The sequence below is a fragment of the Phodopus roborovskii genome, unplaced genomic scaffold, assembly GCF_943737965.1.
Source record: "Phodopus roborovskii unplaced genomic scaffold, PHOROB, whole genome shotgun sequence".
NCBI lineage: Eukaryota > Metazoa > Chordata > Mammalia > Rodentia > Cricetidae > Phodopus > Phodopus roborovskii.
The window spans coordinates 9,740,742-9,759,361 of NW_026126525.1; the positions used below are offsets into that span (position 1 = coordinate 9,740,742).

At 40.6% G+C, this 18,620-nt stretch overlaps 1 protein-coding gene across 1 annotated transcript in view; it reads right to left on the reverse strand.

Annotated features, from left to right (window-relative positions):
• Nucleotides 1–13,254, reverse strand: part of Fras1 (Fraser extracellular matrix complex subunit 1) — a 245,647-nt gene extending 232,393 nt beyond the window's left edge. The window contains exons 1-3 of the mRNA XM_051198572.1: nucleotides 13,225–13,254; nucleotides 12,681–12,788; nucleotides 4,525–4,617 (exon numbers count right to left, since the gene is read on the reverse strand). Of these exons, the coding sequence (XP_051054529.1) occupies nucleotides 4,525–4,617; nucleotides 12,681–12,788; nucleotides 13,225–13,254 (231 nt within the window). The remainder of the gene's footprint in view (nucleotides 1–4,524; nucleotides 4,618–12,680; nucleotides 12,789–13,224) is intronic.
• Nucleotides 13,255–18,620: the final 5,366 nt, after the last annotated feature.

The following is an 18,620-nucleotide window of genomic DNA, read 5'->3' on the forward strand; positions in this document are numbered from 1 at the left end:
TAGACTACTGTAACTTTTGTCATAACAAAGCAAATTGCTATTTAAAATACCTAATGAATCACCTAATATTAAATCCAGTGGAAGACTATATAAAACAACTTGAAATGAGCACCTTCATTGCATTGAAAGGGAGCTACTCCTCCCATGCCAGTTCTAACCAAGTCTGACCTGGGTTTGTTTCTGAGCTTCGGCACACACAGGGTCATATGGCTATAGGCAAAAGGTCATATTTCTAAGTGTCTAGGTATTTTAGTTCACTAAAACACGACCTTGCTTTTTGTTACTACATAGAAAATTTCACCGACTTGTTTCTAAAACATCTATAATCATACCACCTTTCAGACACAGACCACAAAAATTAACTGTAATAACAGCTTGTCAATCACCAAGGCTTCTCATTTGTAAAATGAAAGAGCTGTGTTAGCAAGGCTCTTTGGTACCTTCGGGCTCTGTGATCATGTGAATCTATCATCTCATTCAGGAGGCATGAAATAAGACAGTGGCTTCCCCCTTCACAAAAACTTGAGAATTATAGGAATGCCAAAGATCATTCAGGAAGGAGACTCCATTGTTTCATGTCAAAGCCATGCAGCTGGCTCCTGTGTGATCCAAAGTGTACAGGGCAAGGGAAGAGAATTATTCCCTCATCTCCTGGGAGGATGAGTCAAACATGTCCTCCTCCATCTTTGTCTTCTGCCTCTATCCCTGAATGAGTGTCTCAACCTTCCCCAGAGAGTTTGAGGATTGATAATGTATGCAAAGCATTCAGCCTAGAGATCAAGGGGTCCAGCACATGCCAAATGTTATTTATATCTATATAAATAATTTCACAGGGTTCTCCACACCCATTTACAAATGCATTATTTTTAATAAACATGGTGGCAGCAAAGGAGTAACAGATGCATTAAGCAAAGCTCCCATAAGAACCAGCTCTTGCTGTGCTGATTTAACCTCATTAATGCCCTGGGAAAACATGAGATTTTTGACACTCAGAAAAAGCAAACCCTACACACATCATCTTGAATACATTCTTCTGTGTAGTCAACCAACAAGTTAGTGAGTGCTGACCTAAGTCCACAGAACAGTATGGTCATAAAGTATCTGCCTGGCTTGCTGACAGAATATAAAAAATATACTTTCTCTTCATATAATGTGTTCCTTATATAAGGTTATAAATTCAGAATACTAAATATCTCAGAGTGTTCGTGCATTTTATAATTGCACCCTCTACTTTGAGTAGAATAAAGCTGAATTCAATATTCATTTCTTCTCTCACATACATAATTTAGTTCTCCTTTGCCCTTGTTGAAAGGAATATAAGCGTCCAAGCTCCTCATTCCTCTTTGCTCAGTGGGACTCCCATGAGCCATTACCTCCTGCCACTTCCTGTCTTTGGTGAACCTTTATGTGCTTTCTCCTTAGGCTTATGCTATCATGTGTTGGGATTAAATGAGTGTAGAAGAGAGAAAAGGATGAAAGGTGCTTCCCCCACCTCTTTATGAGCCAACCACAATGGGACAAGAAAATAATCGTCCCAATGCATTCTCAGGTAAACACACTTAAGTCTTATGCCCTGACTGACTGGCAAGGTTGGAAAGATCCCAACCAGAATGTAGGGGAGGTTAGAGATAAAACCATCTCCCCCAATCCTGGCTATAACAAACCACACAACACTCCTAAACAACAACCTGGAGGCAGCCAAAGGCCCCAATGTTTTCCTTTACTCAAGGAAAAGTCTTCAGGCTTGTGGTGGCTTGCTGAGTTCAGGGTTGTACATGATGTTGAGTCTCTGCAGCCAAAAGTCCTTTCTTGAGAATTAGCCTCTCACTCCAGGAGTAGCTATCATGTGGCCATGAACTCAGCATTCTATTAATTTCCCAAAGGTTGAGCCCCAATCACTGGGGATAGTATCACTCTAGCTTTCCCTTCCTATCACACCCAGGGTACCTGAAAGCCTCTACTAAATCTCTCCCCCAGGTCCAAGCTTCTACTTTGGAACACCACAGCACAGTCCTAAAACACCAGGCTACTGTACAGATGCCAGGATAGTTGCCATAACCAGCCCCGTGTGATGCAACCCAGCAGCCAAAGAGAGGCTTACTGCTATTCAGGGGTGGATGAAAGTTCTCTAAAAATGGCTTCCTAAACAGGCTGAACAAGCAGAAAGGAGCGAGGGGGCTCACCAAGACCCAGACCCCCACCCCAAAAAAAAGCAGATGAATATGTTAAACAGCTCTGGAAAATCAGTAATACTGGAATCTACAGGCTATGGGGGCCAGGAGGCAGGGGTAGGGGGGTTGGCAGGAATGGGAAAACGAAGGTCATAATCATTGTAACTTGTGACAAAAATTTGATTTTATCACATCTTTAAAAAGAATCAGTCTCCAGGTCTGTTTGAAGAAATAGAACATGAAAGATTTCCCTGCAAAGCCACAGTTCTCAAAATTCAATGCTTTTTGCAGTTACATCAAGCACCAGAAATATAATGATAACATTTTCCAAAGGGATGAATTTTGAAAGAACACTTAGGAAACCATGCATGGGTATGTTCCTACCTAGTCTAGAGCTTTTAGCATTATTGCAGACAGAGTGAACTGCAAGGGAGACAGAGGAAAAGGTAAAATTAAAAGGCACCGGGGATTTATAACTAACAGATCTGTGGTCTCAGAAATGCCTGGTCACCCATGACAATGAATATATAACCCTGGAATGGGGACATTGAAGAGGATGAAGAAAGACATGAATAATGGCCTGAGTTTTTTCACTCTTTGATATTTACTGAGTATCTACTTTGAAGAAGGGTCAGTGGCAGGTTCTAGGTTAATTTAACCGGCAAAGATGTCTACGAATATATTCAAACCATTGTTAGTGTTCTTGGACAATTTAAAGATAACAAGATTGCAATGTGTAAAAATGTATCACAAGTAAACAGATGTGCCCATTGAATGACCCATGCTGAATTGCAAGGAGAACCCTTGCAAGGGTGCTCTTAAATTAAATCAATTAGACTTATCATGTCTAAGTACCTATCTGTGGTACTAAGTCTTTTTGATGTGCCCCGTTTTCTCTCTCCCCACTCAGATCCAGATTGCATTTTGGTTCCTAGTATCTCCTGCATGGCAAACATCCAGCAGGAATTTCGGTCAGCTTGAACAACATGCCTGCTCTCATCATGATGGACTGGCATTAATTCCATCAACAGCCAGCCCTGTAACATCTCTACTTCACAGGGATCGGATGTGGCAGTTCAAGGTGACATCACGCAATAGAACAAACTGGCTCTGTCAGCATGTATTGACTGGTGGGATCATGACATTCCCAGTGTAGACCTGCTTGGCTGTCTCTCATCAAAACATTGTATAGAATGGAAAGGAATATTTCCTACTCTTACTAGGAGACCATGGGTTGAATAAGATGATTTGGTTCACGGGGACATAAGCATTGTACTCACTGAGCTTTAGGTACATATACTGAATAGCACCCGAGAATGGAGTTATCAAAACCTGCCAACCTATGCTGTCTCCTGAATAGGCAGAGATGCTAACTCCAGGAACACATCATATCTGGTGGAAGATGAGCATTGAAGCAATGCTCTTTTCTCTCTTTGCTCAACTTTACCTGGTACAACAAGGTAATGCTTTAGCAAGAGTAGAAAGGGAGTCTTTTCATAATTTCTACTATAAATTTCACAGTGTTGCATTTAAATTAGTATTTAGTATAGGATCTAGGAAATAAGATCTTAAGAGGAAAATTAAATCTTTGGGACAGATTCTCAGGACTCTGGGTCTGAAAGGAGGAGAGGGTAGGGCAATAATGTAATAATGTAAGAAAAGTTTGGCCATGCATGCAGATTTTCCTAGTTGTCATGACTGAGGGTTGCTCCTCATACCTAGTGAGGAAAAGCCAGGGAAGGAACTGGACCCCCTAAAGTTCCTAGGATGACCCCAAAACAAAGCCTCAATTTGATGGTCCCAAGACTGAAAAACTATATCTTAAGTAACTAATCCCTACAGTATGAGTCAAAAGATCAAATTCTCACCTAGGCTATGTAATTTACTAACAACTAAAATGATATTGGCACATGGTTCAAGCTATTTGCAACTTTTTCCCCCCAGCTTTAACATGGTAGTAGTCCCATTTGCACTATTCACCAGGTCAGGGCTATAGACAGTTATCAAATGATTACCTATATGTAATATACAATAGGAGGAAGCTCTTCAACATCAACATTCTCAGCTTACTCTTTATGCAGACACAAACTCAACATACAAATATTCATGTAGAACTTAAGAGATAAATAGGACACTCTTCATCTTGTTCAAAACAAAAAAGCAAAAGAAAATAAACAAACAAAACCCTCAGCACCCACAGAAAGCCAAATGAGCCTCCTACATCTGGCTCTGTAGTCAGACACAAAGAAAAAAAGTGAAAAACACACATGTCAGCATCCAAGACTGAACATTAGGCTTTCCTCTGTCAATGACCCACAAGTACGCCTTGAGTATTACTACACATAACCCTTACCTCATGGATTTGTCCCTCGTGGTGGCAAGAGCCAGAAGTCCTTGGTGTACACTGTGGGCAGCACTGGTTGGGGGCAATCTGCAGCACTTCTCCCTGGGTGTGTGAAAGCATCTCAGGGTGAAGTCACAACACCAAATGCTAGTTCATCAGACCTGAAGTATCTGAGATTCCCTAAACCTCCAGAGTTTCCACAGGTAACAATGACAGACAAGATAAAGTAAATACACCAACACAAAGGCTTCTCTGTTGACAGGCACTTTTTGGAAAGTAATTTCTTTGGAGAAGAAAAAAAAATAACAATCCTCTGGGCCTTTTCACATGTAAATGAGATGGAGTGGTTAATTCTTTCCACTAGAAATCCTTCATACAAGGAAAGCGGATAGAGTGAGAAAGGAGCTTATTTCTCTAAGGATTCTGGAGTAGGAAACTGCTACAGAGCTGAAGAACAAGGCCTCATGTAGGAGTAGAGAATAGGGGGTTGAGGTTCTAAGGGTTTTGGTTGACTTCTAGAGGCAGGGAAGAGGGACGGGGGTTGAAGGATGAAGTTTTGACAGAAAGTAGTGTTGAGGTTGGGGCTGTACATGACATGCCAAGGAAACCTGAGTAAGATTCCCGTGTGCCAATAAAGAGCTGTTCTTGAGGCTTCTACATTTGCAGCTTGTAATATTATAAAAAGAAGGTACCTTGGGATGGGCCTCTCATGCCAACTAATAATGCATCTGCCACCATGAAGAATCTGCTTAAAAGTTATGACAAAATTAGAGGTTAAGGATGGAGCTCTGTGGGAGAGCACTTGCACTATGTGTGCAGTCCTAAATTCCATCCTCAGCAGCACACACAGACAAAATGATGAGGATGCAGGAAAACAAAGAGGTAATCTTTAGGAACTAATGATCTACCTATTAGGTCTTTACCACAGTTCAGAGGTATAAAAAACTGGGTAATGAGTGATCTAATCACAATGGCTGGGGGTCTGCATTATTCAGGAAGACATGACCACTCACACAATGAAGGTCTACACAGCATCTACTCACAATGAAAAGAAGAGACTCCTAAGTTCATCTAACTACATCTGAAAAGAGTAAATGAAAAGTGAGGAATATTTTATGACTGTAAATCTACTATAGTAATCCACCCATAACAGCAATCATCAAATTAACCTTATCTGATTGATAAAAAACAAAATTCTATGAGATTTTTATGAAATCCTCCATGCTATGCAACATTAACGACGGTTCAGAAGGGTGTCCTCTGAACCCGATAAAGAAACCACATTTTAATCTCCACCACACTGGCAACGGAAATTGCATTAGAATAATTTCCACTAAACATTTCATACAGATAGGAAATGAGATAATCCAATTGTTGTTTAACAACAAAGAATCAAGCAAAGGAGCAAGAGAGAAAGGCAGGTGGAATAGAAAATTCCAAGGGATATGTCATGCTCCCAAATTAGTTTTCCACATTCTCTATAATAAGCCAACTTTAGACTGAGCCTTCAAAAAAGCATTTCAAAATGTAATATTATTTATTTGTGAGTGGCAGCTGAGGAGGGAGAGGGAAGTTCCTAGCTTGGGTCAATGTACTGAATGTGTGGGGGAACATTATAGACTGAGCTAAAGAGGGAGCCAAGAATGCTGCATGCAAGTAGCTTGAAAATAACACATGGGATTCTTGTCACTGATTCACATGATTTGGGATGGATGCAACATACACACAGCACACTGGCTCCAAGATTTACACTGTAGCATTGAATAGTGGTTGTTTGAAAAAGACCTATCAACGTAGACTTCAGAGAAGCCAGCAAAATTACTTGTTTGGGTTCTGAATCAACTAATGATAATTATGAGGACAACTTAATGATTGCAACTAACACATACTCAATGCTCTCATTTCCATGGGCAATGTGTCCTAAGGCCCCCAATAGGTAGGTGCCTGAACAGCAGACATACCAAACCTTGTATGTATTATGCTTTATCTCCATTCATAAATACCTATAGTAAAATTTAATTTGTAAACTAAAACCAGTAAGATGAATAATAACAGATAATAATACAGTTCTCAAAACATTTATAATAATATGGTATAATAAAAGTTATGTAAGTATAGAATGTATAATAGATTTTGATAGTGTCAACACTCATTTCTTTCCTTAATAAGTTGGCAACTTTACCAATTCATTTAGGGGAGCACTTCAGGGTTTCCCTTTAGTGTATATGAACTGTCATTATCTCTATTTTTATGCTTTGAGGAAATCCTGAAGGAAAATAAGAGTTAACTGAATGCAAATACTATCATATCAAGACAGCTACTAAATGAGTAGTGGGAAAGAAGCATGCATAGCCTGGACGTGTTGGATCAAGGACAACTGCACAGGATGGAGTGGGCTAGTGTAGCAGACTGAAAGGAAATGGCCTCCAAAGGGAGTGGCACTATTAGGAAGTGTGGTCTTGTTGGAAGAAGTGTGTTACTGAGGAAGTGGGCTTTGAGGTTTCAGATATGCTCAAGGTACTGCCCAGTGTCACAGACCACTTTCTTTTGCCTTTGGATGAAGACGTATTGACTCTCAGCTCCAGTACCATGTCTGCCTCTATGCTGCCTTGATTCATGTCATGGTGATGCTAGACTAAACCTCAGAACTGTAAATGAGACACCCAGTTAAATAATTTCCTTTATAAGACTTGCTGTGGCCATGGTGTGTCTTCACAGCAATAGAACCCTAAGGCAACTAACAAAATTGTGTACATAATGTCACACAATTCTTACGCAAGTTTTTATTACATTTCTTTGTCTAATTGTGTCGAGTATCTGGAGGGATGCATGCATGACAAGATATGCAGGTGGAGGCCAGGAGACATCTTTCACATGTTATCTCTCTCCTACGGGTTCCAGGGATCAAATTCTGATTGCCGGACTTAGCATCCTCTGTCCTTGCCTCCTGAGCCATCCTACTGATCCCATGTCATACAGTTTAGCACTGTGGATTATTTATGGCCAGAATTTCCCAGTTAATATTTTCAGACCATTATTGACAAATGAAAACAATCGATAAATTGGAACTATCACATCAAGCATGTAGACTATATGTATGAGCAGTGATAGGTACATATATTAATTGTGTTTCTCAGAGCTTAACTGTTACAGTTTTACCAGGTTGATCATTCTCTCATATTCACTCACAGAAGGCTTGGCTTCTAAGTTCTGCCTCTATTTCTAGGCACCACCCTGAACAACTTCAATGTGCAAAGTGGCAACCTCAGTTCAAGAAATCCCCCTCTCCACTTCTCCTGAGGGCCTCCAGGCCAGGGTCAAGCTTGACATCTTCCCATACTCTAACCTGCTGCAGACCTGACTCTATAAGCTCTGCACCCAAGGTTCCCAGGATTTGGCTAGCCCTCATCTTCATTCCCACTAACTTCCCTTCAAAGACAACCTTGAGCACACCTTTCCTCGGCATACATCAGTGCCAAGTTGGCTATCCCCAATACCTGTCACTTCCCATCTCTTTCTGCTTTATTTCATTAGCACAGTCAAATCCCAGTTTAGGATGCACTGTCTCTTCTTATTTTACAGGGGTGGCTTGAACTGCTAAGGAAATGATACCACTGTGCAAGTTGGAACATCCACTGATTGGTGGTTACCTGCTCCTGCAGATCCCTAGCATCGCCACTAATGGCTTACCTGGTCACCCCCTTTCCCTAGCATTCTCTGCACTCATACACTCTGTGGCAGGTGGTGGTCACTGCCCACTGCCTACACTGAAAAGCACTTAAGAAATTGAAAAAATGCTCCCTCGAGGGCTTAGGAGCCCCTCCCTGACAGTGACACCCTCCTATAAGCTGGGTCCCTGGATACAGGATAGAAGGGAGAAATGGCAAAACCCACTGTTTTTCTACCTCCACCCGACTCCAGTTCTATGCTCTGGGGCCCACTTTGTTCTTCTCTACTCGGCACTCTTTCTAAGCCAGTGATTCCGGGTCTCTGGCTCTCTTCACATCCAACAATATAACTTCAGCTTCTCTCTGTAGCCTGAGCCATCCCTGCCCACTCCTGAGCTGATCCTGAAAATTTCAGAAACAAGGAGGCAAAGCAAAATCTTCTTCATTTCTTCTTTGGGTCACTCTAAAAAATACTGGTATCCATATGTGAGACAGATGGTAGATAGATGATAGATAGATAGATAGATAGATAGATAGATAGATAGATAGATAGATGAGGAAAACAAATAGGTGGTTAATAGAGCTATATATCACATATATAAATTTAATAATCATTTGGTGAATCATTAGGTCATAAATACAGCAGTCATTCCTCCCTTCCCTATTCCTCATCTTTAAACCTTCATCAAGCTCTGCTGACTTACCCTAGATTTGTGTTTCACATTCCCTCTTGGTCCCTACATTACCCATGCAGTAGTTCATGTATTTGTTCTATCCCTTGGGTTATTCTCATTGCCCCTGGACTGACACCCTCATTTATAATATTATATATTAAGACCGGAAAACCAGAAAGATTCTTCTAAAAGGAAACCTGGATGTTCCACTTGTGCATGATGTCATTAGACTATATCATCTTAAAAATTAAACTCTAAACATTATGAATCTATGATGTTGAACTTTTCTCTAGCATCATCTTTCATTCATTCTCCCTCAATAGTATTTACTATATGCCAACTGTATGTTAGGTATGCTTACAGATATTAAGGAGATACAGTGACCAAAAGAGACAGTACAGAAGAAAGTAGTAAAATATAAAGTATATTAGATAGTAATTAGTGTCAAAAATAAAAGAGGAAGCATGGAAGAGGAAGTTGAAATATGTGCTAGGTAGTAAAAAGCTGGAATTTTTAATAGAATAGCATTCAGGCAAGACTTACAGAAAGTGAAGGATTAAGCCATGAATTTATGTATAGAAATACATTATGTATGCTCACACATATACATCCACATGATATCCACGCATCACATATGCTTCTGCTGTGAGAAATTTGCACTTTGCTGTTCCCACTAAAAATGTTCTTTCTCAGGGGTGGGGAAAGGATGCATGTGTGCAAACATACAAGTGTGTGTGTGTGTGTGTGTGTGTGTGTGTGTGTGTTTATCCAGGGAGCAGCAATGAGGCTCAGTATCTGAAGGAGAGTGAACAAGAGAAAGGCTAACAGAAGATTAATTAGAGGTCTGCAATAGCAGTACAGAGTACACTGTGAGTAGTTATTCTAATTGGGAAGGGAAGCCACTGGAGGGGTTTAAAGAGGGCAGCAACATGAGCCGGCTTCAACTTTAATAGCATCATCCTGGCAAATACACTACTGTTACTGTGAAAAAGACAGGTTCAGAATCAGCCAAACCAGTTAAGGAGGTACTGTGGGCATCCAGGGACAAGACCTGTGTGACAGCGGAGAAATCACATCTATGATGCACAGCCCGGAAAGGAAGAGCTGCAGAATTTGCAAGTGTGCTGGATGTGAGATGTGGGAGAAAGTGAGGGGTCAGGAGTGATTTAAGTTATGTGGCCTGAGGAATTGGGAGAGGGGTTTGCTGACTTGAGGAAAGCGGGAAAAAATGAGGTCTTGAATTTGGTACAGACAGGAATCAGAAACTGTAAAAGGGCAGAGAGTCAATATTAGTATTTGGGGGCCATGTGCAGTGCAAATCAGAGCTACAATGACTACCATGAAGGCAGCAAAGCTGCTACACCCAGCGCAGAAACAGGTGAGACTGCCTGCATCTCAATAAAACTGTATTGATGGACACAGAACATGGATTTCATATAATCTGTCCTAATTATGATCTTGATATTTTAGTCATTTAAAAGATACAAAATAATTCCTCTGTTTTACATATTTCTACATATACATGTATATATATAGTGTGTGTATGTCTGTGTGTGTATCTAGGAGAGAAAGAAAAAACAGTCTTGCTATGTACATGCATTTTCATATGTTAGATATGCTTTATCATAGAGCCTTTGCACTCCACTGTTCCTTGCTTATTTGTTTGGTTGGTTTATTTTTTGGGTTTGTGTGTGTGTGTGTGTGTGTGTGTGTGTGTGTGTGTGCGCGCGCGTACGCGTATACACACGCATCCCTTTATTTAGAGAATATCCACGAACAGAATGATCAAGAGAAGCTAAAAAAGATTAAGCAGAGGGGTTGAGTTTGGAATCCCTTTGCCTTGGCCTCTCAAGTGCTAAGAGAGCCAGCAACTTCCAAGAATTTGCCTGTCTCTGGCCCTAGTATTGGCATTATGTACACAGCACTATACCCAAGGGTGGGTTTTGTTGTTTACTTAACTTGGATTCTGGACATGGAATTTAGGGCTTCAATCTTGTGAGGCAAGCACTTTACTGACTGTTATCTCTCCAGCCCAAAATGTTCTTTAGTCAATACAAAATGAGATGTAGCTGAATTTAGTTCACTGACCCCTGGTATAAAACGAAGTTTAGATTTGCATTCTTCTGATAACTAAAGAGGCTAAACGTTTTTTCATGCATTTATTGGCCTTTATTATTCCTTTGAGTGTCTGTTTATTTTCCATTTATCAATTGTTCTTTTGCTGTTATAATTTTCTAGTTCTTTATTTATTCTGGTCATCATTTTCAAGTTAGATAAATAGCTGGCAAAGAGTTTCTCAAGTTTTACAGGTAATACCATAATTAATTCCATTACTTTGGACTATTAATATATGATAGTAAAAAAATATTAAAAACTGGGTTTAGTTTTCAATAATATAATGTAGACTCTCTAACATTTAATTCAGGGTTTCTTCCATAATAACACAAATATTCCTGTCAAGTAGGGGGAAAAAGTGCCTTCTTGGCCTTTGTAAATGGTGATTCCTTAGAAGTATTTGTTCCATATGATAGAAGGATCCATGGCATATAATAGAATATTAGCAAACTTAGTCATTTATATACACCCTGCTTCTCAGAAATATACCATGCAGAAATTTAAAACTATCTATGCTGGTTGGTTTTTGTTAACTTGATACCAACCTAGACATACCTGGAATGAGGGAATCTTAATTGAGAAAATGTCTCCCTAAGTTTGGCCTGTAGGTAAGTTTGTGGGGTATTAACTTGATTAATGTTGATGAGCAAGGACCCAGCCCACTGTGGGTGGTGTCACCCTGGGGCAGAAAGCAAGGTGAGTAAGCCATGAATAGCAAGCCAATAAGCTTCATTCCTCCCTGGCCTCTGCTTCAGGTTCTCCCCCCCCTTCCCCCAGGTTCCTGCCCTGGCTTCCCTGGATGAACTATAACCCTGACCTATAAGCCAAACAAACCCTTTCCTCCCCAAGTTGCTTTTGGTCAGTGTATTTTATCACCGTAATAGAAACCCTAACTATCTATCAAGTACTTTGTCATTCTAATGCTAGGGAAAAAAAGAAAGAACTTTATTACCATTAGAGGCAGAGAGACTCATGATTAATTGTTGGGGCAAGGGAATAGACTAGAAAAATAAACTGTAGTCGTGAAACGGACAAAAGGCTTTTTAATGAAAATAAGTGTTCTTTTTTAGAGTGTTTCAATTTTTGTATTTAAAAGTTAAGTTAAAAAATAGATTGACTTGCAAAGAGTCAGCAACCAGAAAAAGTCTTCACAGAGCAGAAGGGAGAGGGAGATGTCCTGGATAAGGGGATGCTGGAGGCCGAGCTCCCCTGCTTCCCATGGGGCCAGCAGCATAGTACCACTGCCAGCAGATCCAAGCTCTTTCTGTAGACTCTTTCTTAAGAAGCCAGTCTGGACTTCAAGCCAGTCAATGGTGTGGAGATGGGGTCAGCAGCTCCTCTGGTACCTGTCAGAGCAGGGTAAAATCCCTGAGCTGCAGTTTATTAATTGTATAGTCATGGCTAATTGCTTAAAGTCTCCAGGCTTTACTTTTCTCACTGTGAAGTGGGAAACGACACTAATCTCCCATCATACTAAATGAAGTGACATTTGTAAAACCTTTAACCAAGTGCTTTGTCAGGAATAAATGGCCAATAAATGAAAATGAAGATACTCTTACCTGCGGAACACTAAAATTCTCCACTTGTTTCCTTTAGCTTCCAATTAATTAGAGACTGGAATCAATGCAAAAACTGACCAAAAAGATTTAGAAACCTGATCATTTGCTGACTTTATTAGTAAGTTTAGGACACAATTAGGTAACCATACCTTTGCAAAGGCACACCGAGGGTTTTTGCAAACAACAGGTTTGCAGATCACAATATCACCATGGCAACGACAGTTTTGGCATGAATCAGGCTTCCAAACTGTGGCATCCTGCAAGGAAGCAGAAGCTCTGAGTTAAAAACTGATCAGTCAAGGTCTGAAACCCACAAAGGCAGCATCATCAGTAGCCCCATGTCACGAGTGATGAAAAAGGCAAAAGAAAGTCACAGTTACACCATGCATATGACATGCTGGGCACTGATTAAACCCCAAGTGGCAATAAAAGCATGTAATCCATTTCACAACAGTCACCCCACGTAGCCAAAGACAAGGGCATTCAGCAGAGAGCTGTCGATACCCAGAGTAAAAACTATTGATTGGCCTGAAACCTCAGGAGGACACGCGGCTCGTAGACTTGAAGATTCTTTATATGCTGCTAACTAGCAGAAACCCTCTGTGCAGGTTGAAAAGAAAATGACACTTTGACTAGCATTAGCCACCATCCAAAAAGCAGGATTTACCACTAGATACTAAAAGCACAGCTAACTTCACTTGCTAGCTCTCTGCTATCATTCATTTCAGCGCTTACCAAAGAGGAGAAGGACGTGAGGAGCAGCACAACGTCTTAAGACAGATCCACCAACACAAGCATCGGATGGCTGCTACTCTGTGCCTATCTGTGTGCTGGGAACACCGGGCACTAATTAAGCCTAAGTACGGGTAGCATCCATAAGGATGTCATTATTATTTTTATCAATAATATAAAGGAATTAAATGTAAACTGATGACCATTTGGAAAGGAAAATATAATGACCATGAATAAAAGTGAATCTGAGCTCAGTTAAAAGTCTCAGAAATGTCTTTGTAATGCCTTGTCTTCCATCATGCCAAATTCTTATTTCACCTGGACTCATTTTAAAGTCACTTTTGGCCCAGGTCTCTCAGAGATGGCAACAGATATCTATTTCTGGCTGTTGAGAGGTGGCTCTGAGGGCTTTGCATGCAAGCAATGTGGAATGTAAACGACACAGGCTCTGAATAGAAGTTCCTGCTCCACCTCTACAACAGCCACACTTACTAGTTGGCTGGGCTTGAAATACCGATCTGCTTGAAGAACACTGCCTGGCTTCTCTGTTTTTTGTTTGTTTGTTTGTTTGTGTTTTGTTGTTGTTTTGAAAAAGCATAGTGAAAGTTTTGCTTTGTTTTGTTTTTTCTTTTTTGGAGACAGGGTTTCTCTGAATTGCTTTGGAGGCTGTCCTAAAATGTCTTGGAACTCTCTCCATAGACCAGGCTGGCCTTGAACTTGCCTGCATCTGCCTCCCAAGTGCTGGGATTAAAGGCATGTGCCTCCAATGCCTGGCCTATTTCTTATTTTAATATAATTTTATTATTTAAATTAGAAACAAGCTTGTTTTACACAGTTCCTGCCCCCTCACATCCTCCCCTGCCCCCCCCCCCCACCACCACACACACACAACCTCCTTCCCAACCCCTTTCTGGCTTCTCTGTTTTGAAGCCACTCTGTGGTGGAGCTTCAGTTCCAACAGAACAAAATGCAGACATCGCATGACCCTTCGCTATCTCCAAGGACAGGCTGAGGCTCACAGCCCCAGGTCCAGCCACTGGCTTCCCCTGACCTGTTCTCACATTTCACTCCCCTCCTGTAGTCCCTGATCTGCTCTGACTTCTCCAAAGCAAGCTCACAAGGCCAGCCTCCATCTCAGGGATCATGACTCCATCTCAGGATGAATCTTTGTTGACCCTGACCTCTACCAGGGTATAGCTCTTCAACCACTCTTCAACCCCACAGTGGGTTGAACACTCTCACAATTTATAGCATTTATTCAAGTTCTTGGTAGCCTTGCTAGACCAGACCATAGGCTCCTTTAATTTCCCTTAGCCTGCGGCACTAAAGATGCTTAAAGGAGTAGTTCGTGGGTTGCTTGGGGAAGGCTTCCTTCCTTCCTAAACTACCTCAGCCATATTTTCTTCCGCCGAACAGTGCAAGCACTACATTAAGAGCCATATCTAAACTCCTGATAGTCATTGAGAAGCATGTATTTCTTAGATTAGGTTTTAGAATGAACTGAGAAATTGGTGGAGGGTAAAGTCTATATCTCAGCTTGGCTACATTATAGTCCCCTCGTTATCTTTTAACATGGAAAGTTGTATTAAGGGAAGGGAGTTGGGGAAGGAAAGGGAGAGAGGATAGAGAGGAGAGGGATGGACAGGGGAGGAAGAGGAAGAAGAAAGGAAGCACATATCACCCCCTCTTATTGATCAAATATTAATTTATATTACTTTGATGGTACAGCTGATCACAAGTTTATATTTTTGTTTACTGGAGGGTAGTACAAAAGATACACTTGTGTATTATACATCACTGCTATGGTTTTGGATTGTGATCTTTTCCAGAGATAGAAATGTACAGTATGATGATCTCTAGAGAAGCTAGGTAGTGGCAGAAGACCATGGCTCTCATTCAACCATGTCATTACAGGGGTCAATAATTAGGTTGCTATGGTATTCAGGAGATTACTTTATTAATGACAATTTCAATTTATGCTTCCAATTTACTGCTAGCCAGACAGAGGAGTGGCGCCCACCTTCTGTACATGAAACTGGCATATGCCATCAGCTGGCCTTGAGCAAGAGACAACTTTCTGCAGCATCAGTGGGTCCCAATTAGTAGATGGCCTTAGTTGTAAAACCTAAAGTGTCCTGGAAAGCACGGAGTTTGGCCTCAAGACTCTACACACAGAACTTTGGAGTTTCCAGTCTGCTGACTTGCCTCACAGATATTAAACCTGGTGTTCATATCAGTTGCACAGGCCAATTCCTTAAAATGCAGCAATCTCCTCTGGATTCTGTTCACCATTAGTTCAGTTCTTCTAGGAAACCATGATGAATAAAGCAGCATGTGCGGATTTATACTGGATGAGCACGCTATCCCCGGGCAAGCACTTCAGTTCAAGGCTAAATTCATAATCCCTTAGGTTAGGGAATATATTTTATACATGAGGGCCTCTCCAAAGCCACTCAAGAAATACAAACCAGGGCTGGAGAGATGGCTCAGCCATTAAAGGCTAGGCTCACAGTCAAAACTATAATAAATAAAAACTATACATCAGGCATAGACACACAGACCTGCAAACCCAGACGGGAAGGCAAGAAGTTCATGGCCAGCCTCAGCTATGTAGCAAATTCAAGGCTATCCTGAGCTACATGAGACATTGTAACACAAGGCAAAACACAAACCCAAACATAAAGTATACATACATAGATACATAGATACATACATACATACATACATATATACATACATACATACATACATGAGCACACACACTCACATATACATGTGTATAGATTCTGGGCATGGTGGCATATGCCTATAATCCTAGCACCTAAAAGATAGAAATCGGAAAATCACAGCCTGGGTTACATGGTAAGACCCTGTCTCCAAAGGGAAAGGACAAAGAGGAAAGGAGGGGAGGAAGTGCTAATTCCACAGAGCTGGGAAGCTATGGTTGGTTTCCCCAACAGGTGTCTGAGTCCTGGAAGGCTACAGGAAGTAATTCAGATTCCTACCACTTGCTCAGCCAGCCCACAGTCTGAGGCTAGAACTACAACTATCATTCTCCTTTTTCTCCTTTTACAGATGAAGAGAGAGTTAAGAGACATGGATCTACTTGCCCAAGTTCATGAAATTCTTAGGCAACATGAACACCTGGCTCTGAAACAGCAGCCTGCATTCAAAGCTAATGTCACCCCTGTTAACTGTACATCTGTCCTTCAGCGAAGAGTCTATGTCCCAGCTTCCTTATCTACAAAACAGAGCTGTAAAAATGAGATAAATAAAGTTGCTGTAGGGACCACATGATGGTATGAACTATATTTTATGCTTACCAAGAGACTATTAATTTTCTTTTCTCTGAATGCTTATATTATGGGTATTCAGCACCTATCTCTGAGAGGTTCCTTCTCACAGAATGAGTGTGGTCCCACGAGCAAAGGCTGGGCTTTTCCATCTTCTCACCTCTGATCTACACAAGAAAGGCTAAATATAAAAGGAGTCCATGATTGGCATGCTAGCATTCAGAGGACTTCCAACATAGTAGCAGGAGGCAAGCATGAATCTGGAGGTGTAAGGGTTTGTTCTTTCCTTTAGTGGTGATTTCTATTTGTTCACTTTTTTGGGTTTCAAGAACCAGAGTATAATTGAATACAGTGTTAACAACATTTGGGTGGGCCTCCAGATGTTACATTGTACATTAGCCACAGTGGCTACTTCACACTGAGTGAGGGGCTAAGCAGTCAGCTGCCTTCTTTCTGGAAGAGGTAACATTCTGCAGCAGACTCCAAACTCTTCTCCATGCTTAGCTCATCTCCCAGTGAATCCAGCTTGCTCACAGTCCATAACAGCGGTACCACAGCACTTTGCTGGCTGACCCTAAATAGGCCCTTCTAGAACACACTAAGATTTCATGTTCATCCACAAAACTGTAACTTTTCTTTAAGTTAATCCAAAGAAGCTAGAAAACTTTCCTGACTCCCATTAGCTTTCTGTCCAGCAGAGTACAGTCTTCCTGCAAGGAAATCTCATTGGCCATCTTCCTCTTTGCAGACCCCTTCCACATAGCCCAGTTCTTGAACGTCAGTTGAGGTAGTAAATAAGCCTAAATGACTGAGTGCCCTCATGAGATTATCCATCGCAATCCAGAGCTTCTACTTGAGGTGGGAGTGCTCTCGAAAACAACATTTAACTGATGGCACTCCTAAGTCCTGACAGGGTTGACTGTCATTTCAACGGTACCTAACTGCGCTTGAAGAAAGTATTTCTTCATCTAAGCACTGGACCTGTCAAAGTACTTGCTTGTATTAATGTCCTCATGGACATAAATAATTTATGGGTAATTTTAAATAAAATAAGCCTTTCCCAAGGCCTGGTTAGATAGCCATATATTTTTTTCAGACCTAAAATTTTACAAATCAATTTCTATGGTCCCATAAAATTGCTTTATGAAGGTAGGGATGCAAGAAGTCCTCAGCAGCTTCCAACATTGGATAAAGCCATAAAACCCAAAGAAATAACATTGTAAAGAAACTTTTACAGATTTTTCCATGTTACTACAGCAATTGCATTACTTCATAGTCCTCTCTTCAACTCTGACACTCGCCACAAGAGCAGTCTTCTTCAGCCTTTCACTAGAATACAGTCTAGAGAACTATTTTATGACAAACCAAGTGTTCCAAGAGTGTTGATGCTTTTAGTAATTGGTGAATAACATGTTCCTGCAGATAACATATCTCTATCTCCAAATATTTTACAGTCATGCTACTTTAAAAATTGCTAGTGGGTTAGAGATACAGCTCAGGGGAAAACACTTGCCTACCATATGCAGAGTCCTACACTGAACTGATCCTTCATGCTTGGGGGGCAAAAAGAAAAAAAATCACACGTAATATATTTACTTGTTAAGTATTTATTGAACATTTTATTAGTGCTAAAAATAAATAATGAATATATCCCTCATTAGTACTCAAATTTTGGGAGGTGAATTATTTAAAGTATTCTAAAGGTCAGTATACCAACTGTCAACTTAAATTTTCTTTCATATGAAGAGTAAATAAGGCACTTTCATGATTGATTAATTCAGCTCATTTTTTAAATGAAACACAAAATGGAATAAAGCGCTCTAAAAGCTGTGCTTTCAAGTTACAAAAACAGAATGTAGAATATGATTGTTTAGTAGTAAAATGTATTTACAAGCATGGAAAGAAAGCATGCCATTATAAAACCAATGATCAAAGGCAATTCATTCCTGGGTGTGTGTGCTCGATGATTTTTCTTTATTTCATTTGTATTTTCTATTTCTTCAACAATAAATCACATAATCTATGTGAATTTTTTCAAGCAAGGTTACTTCTAAAATATAAGGT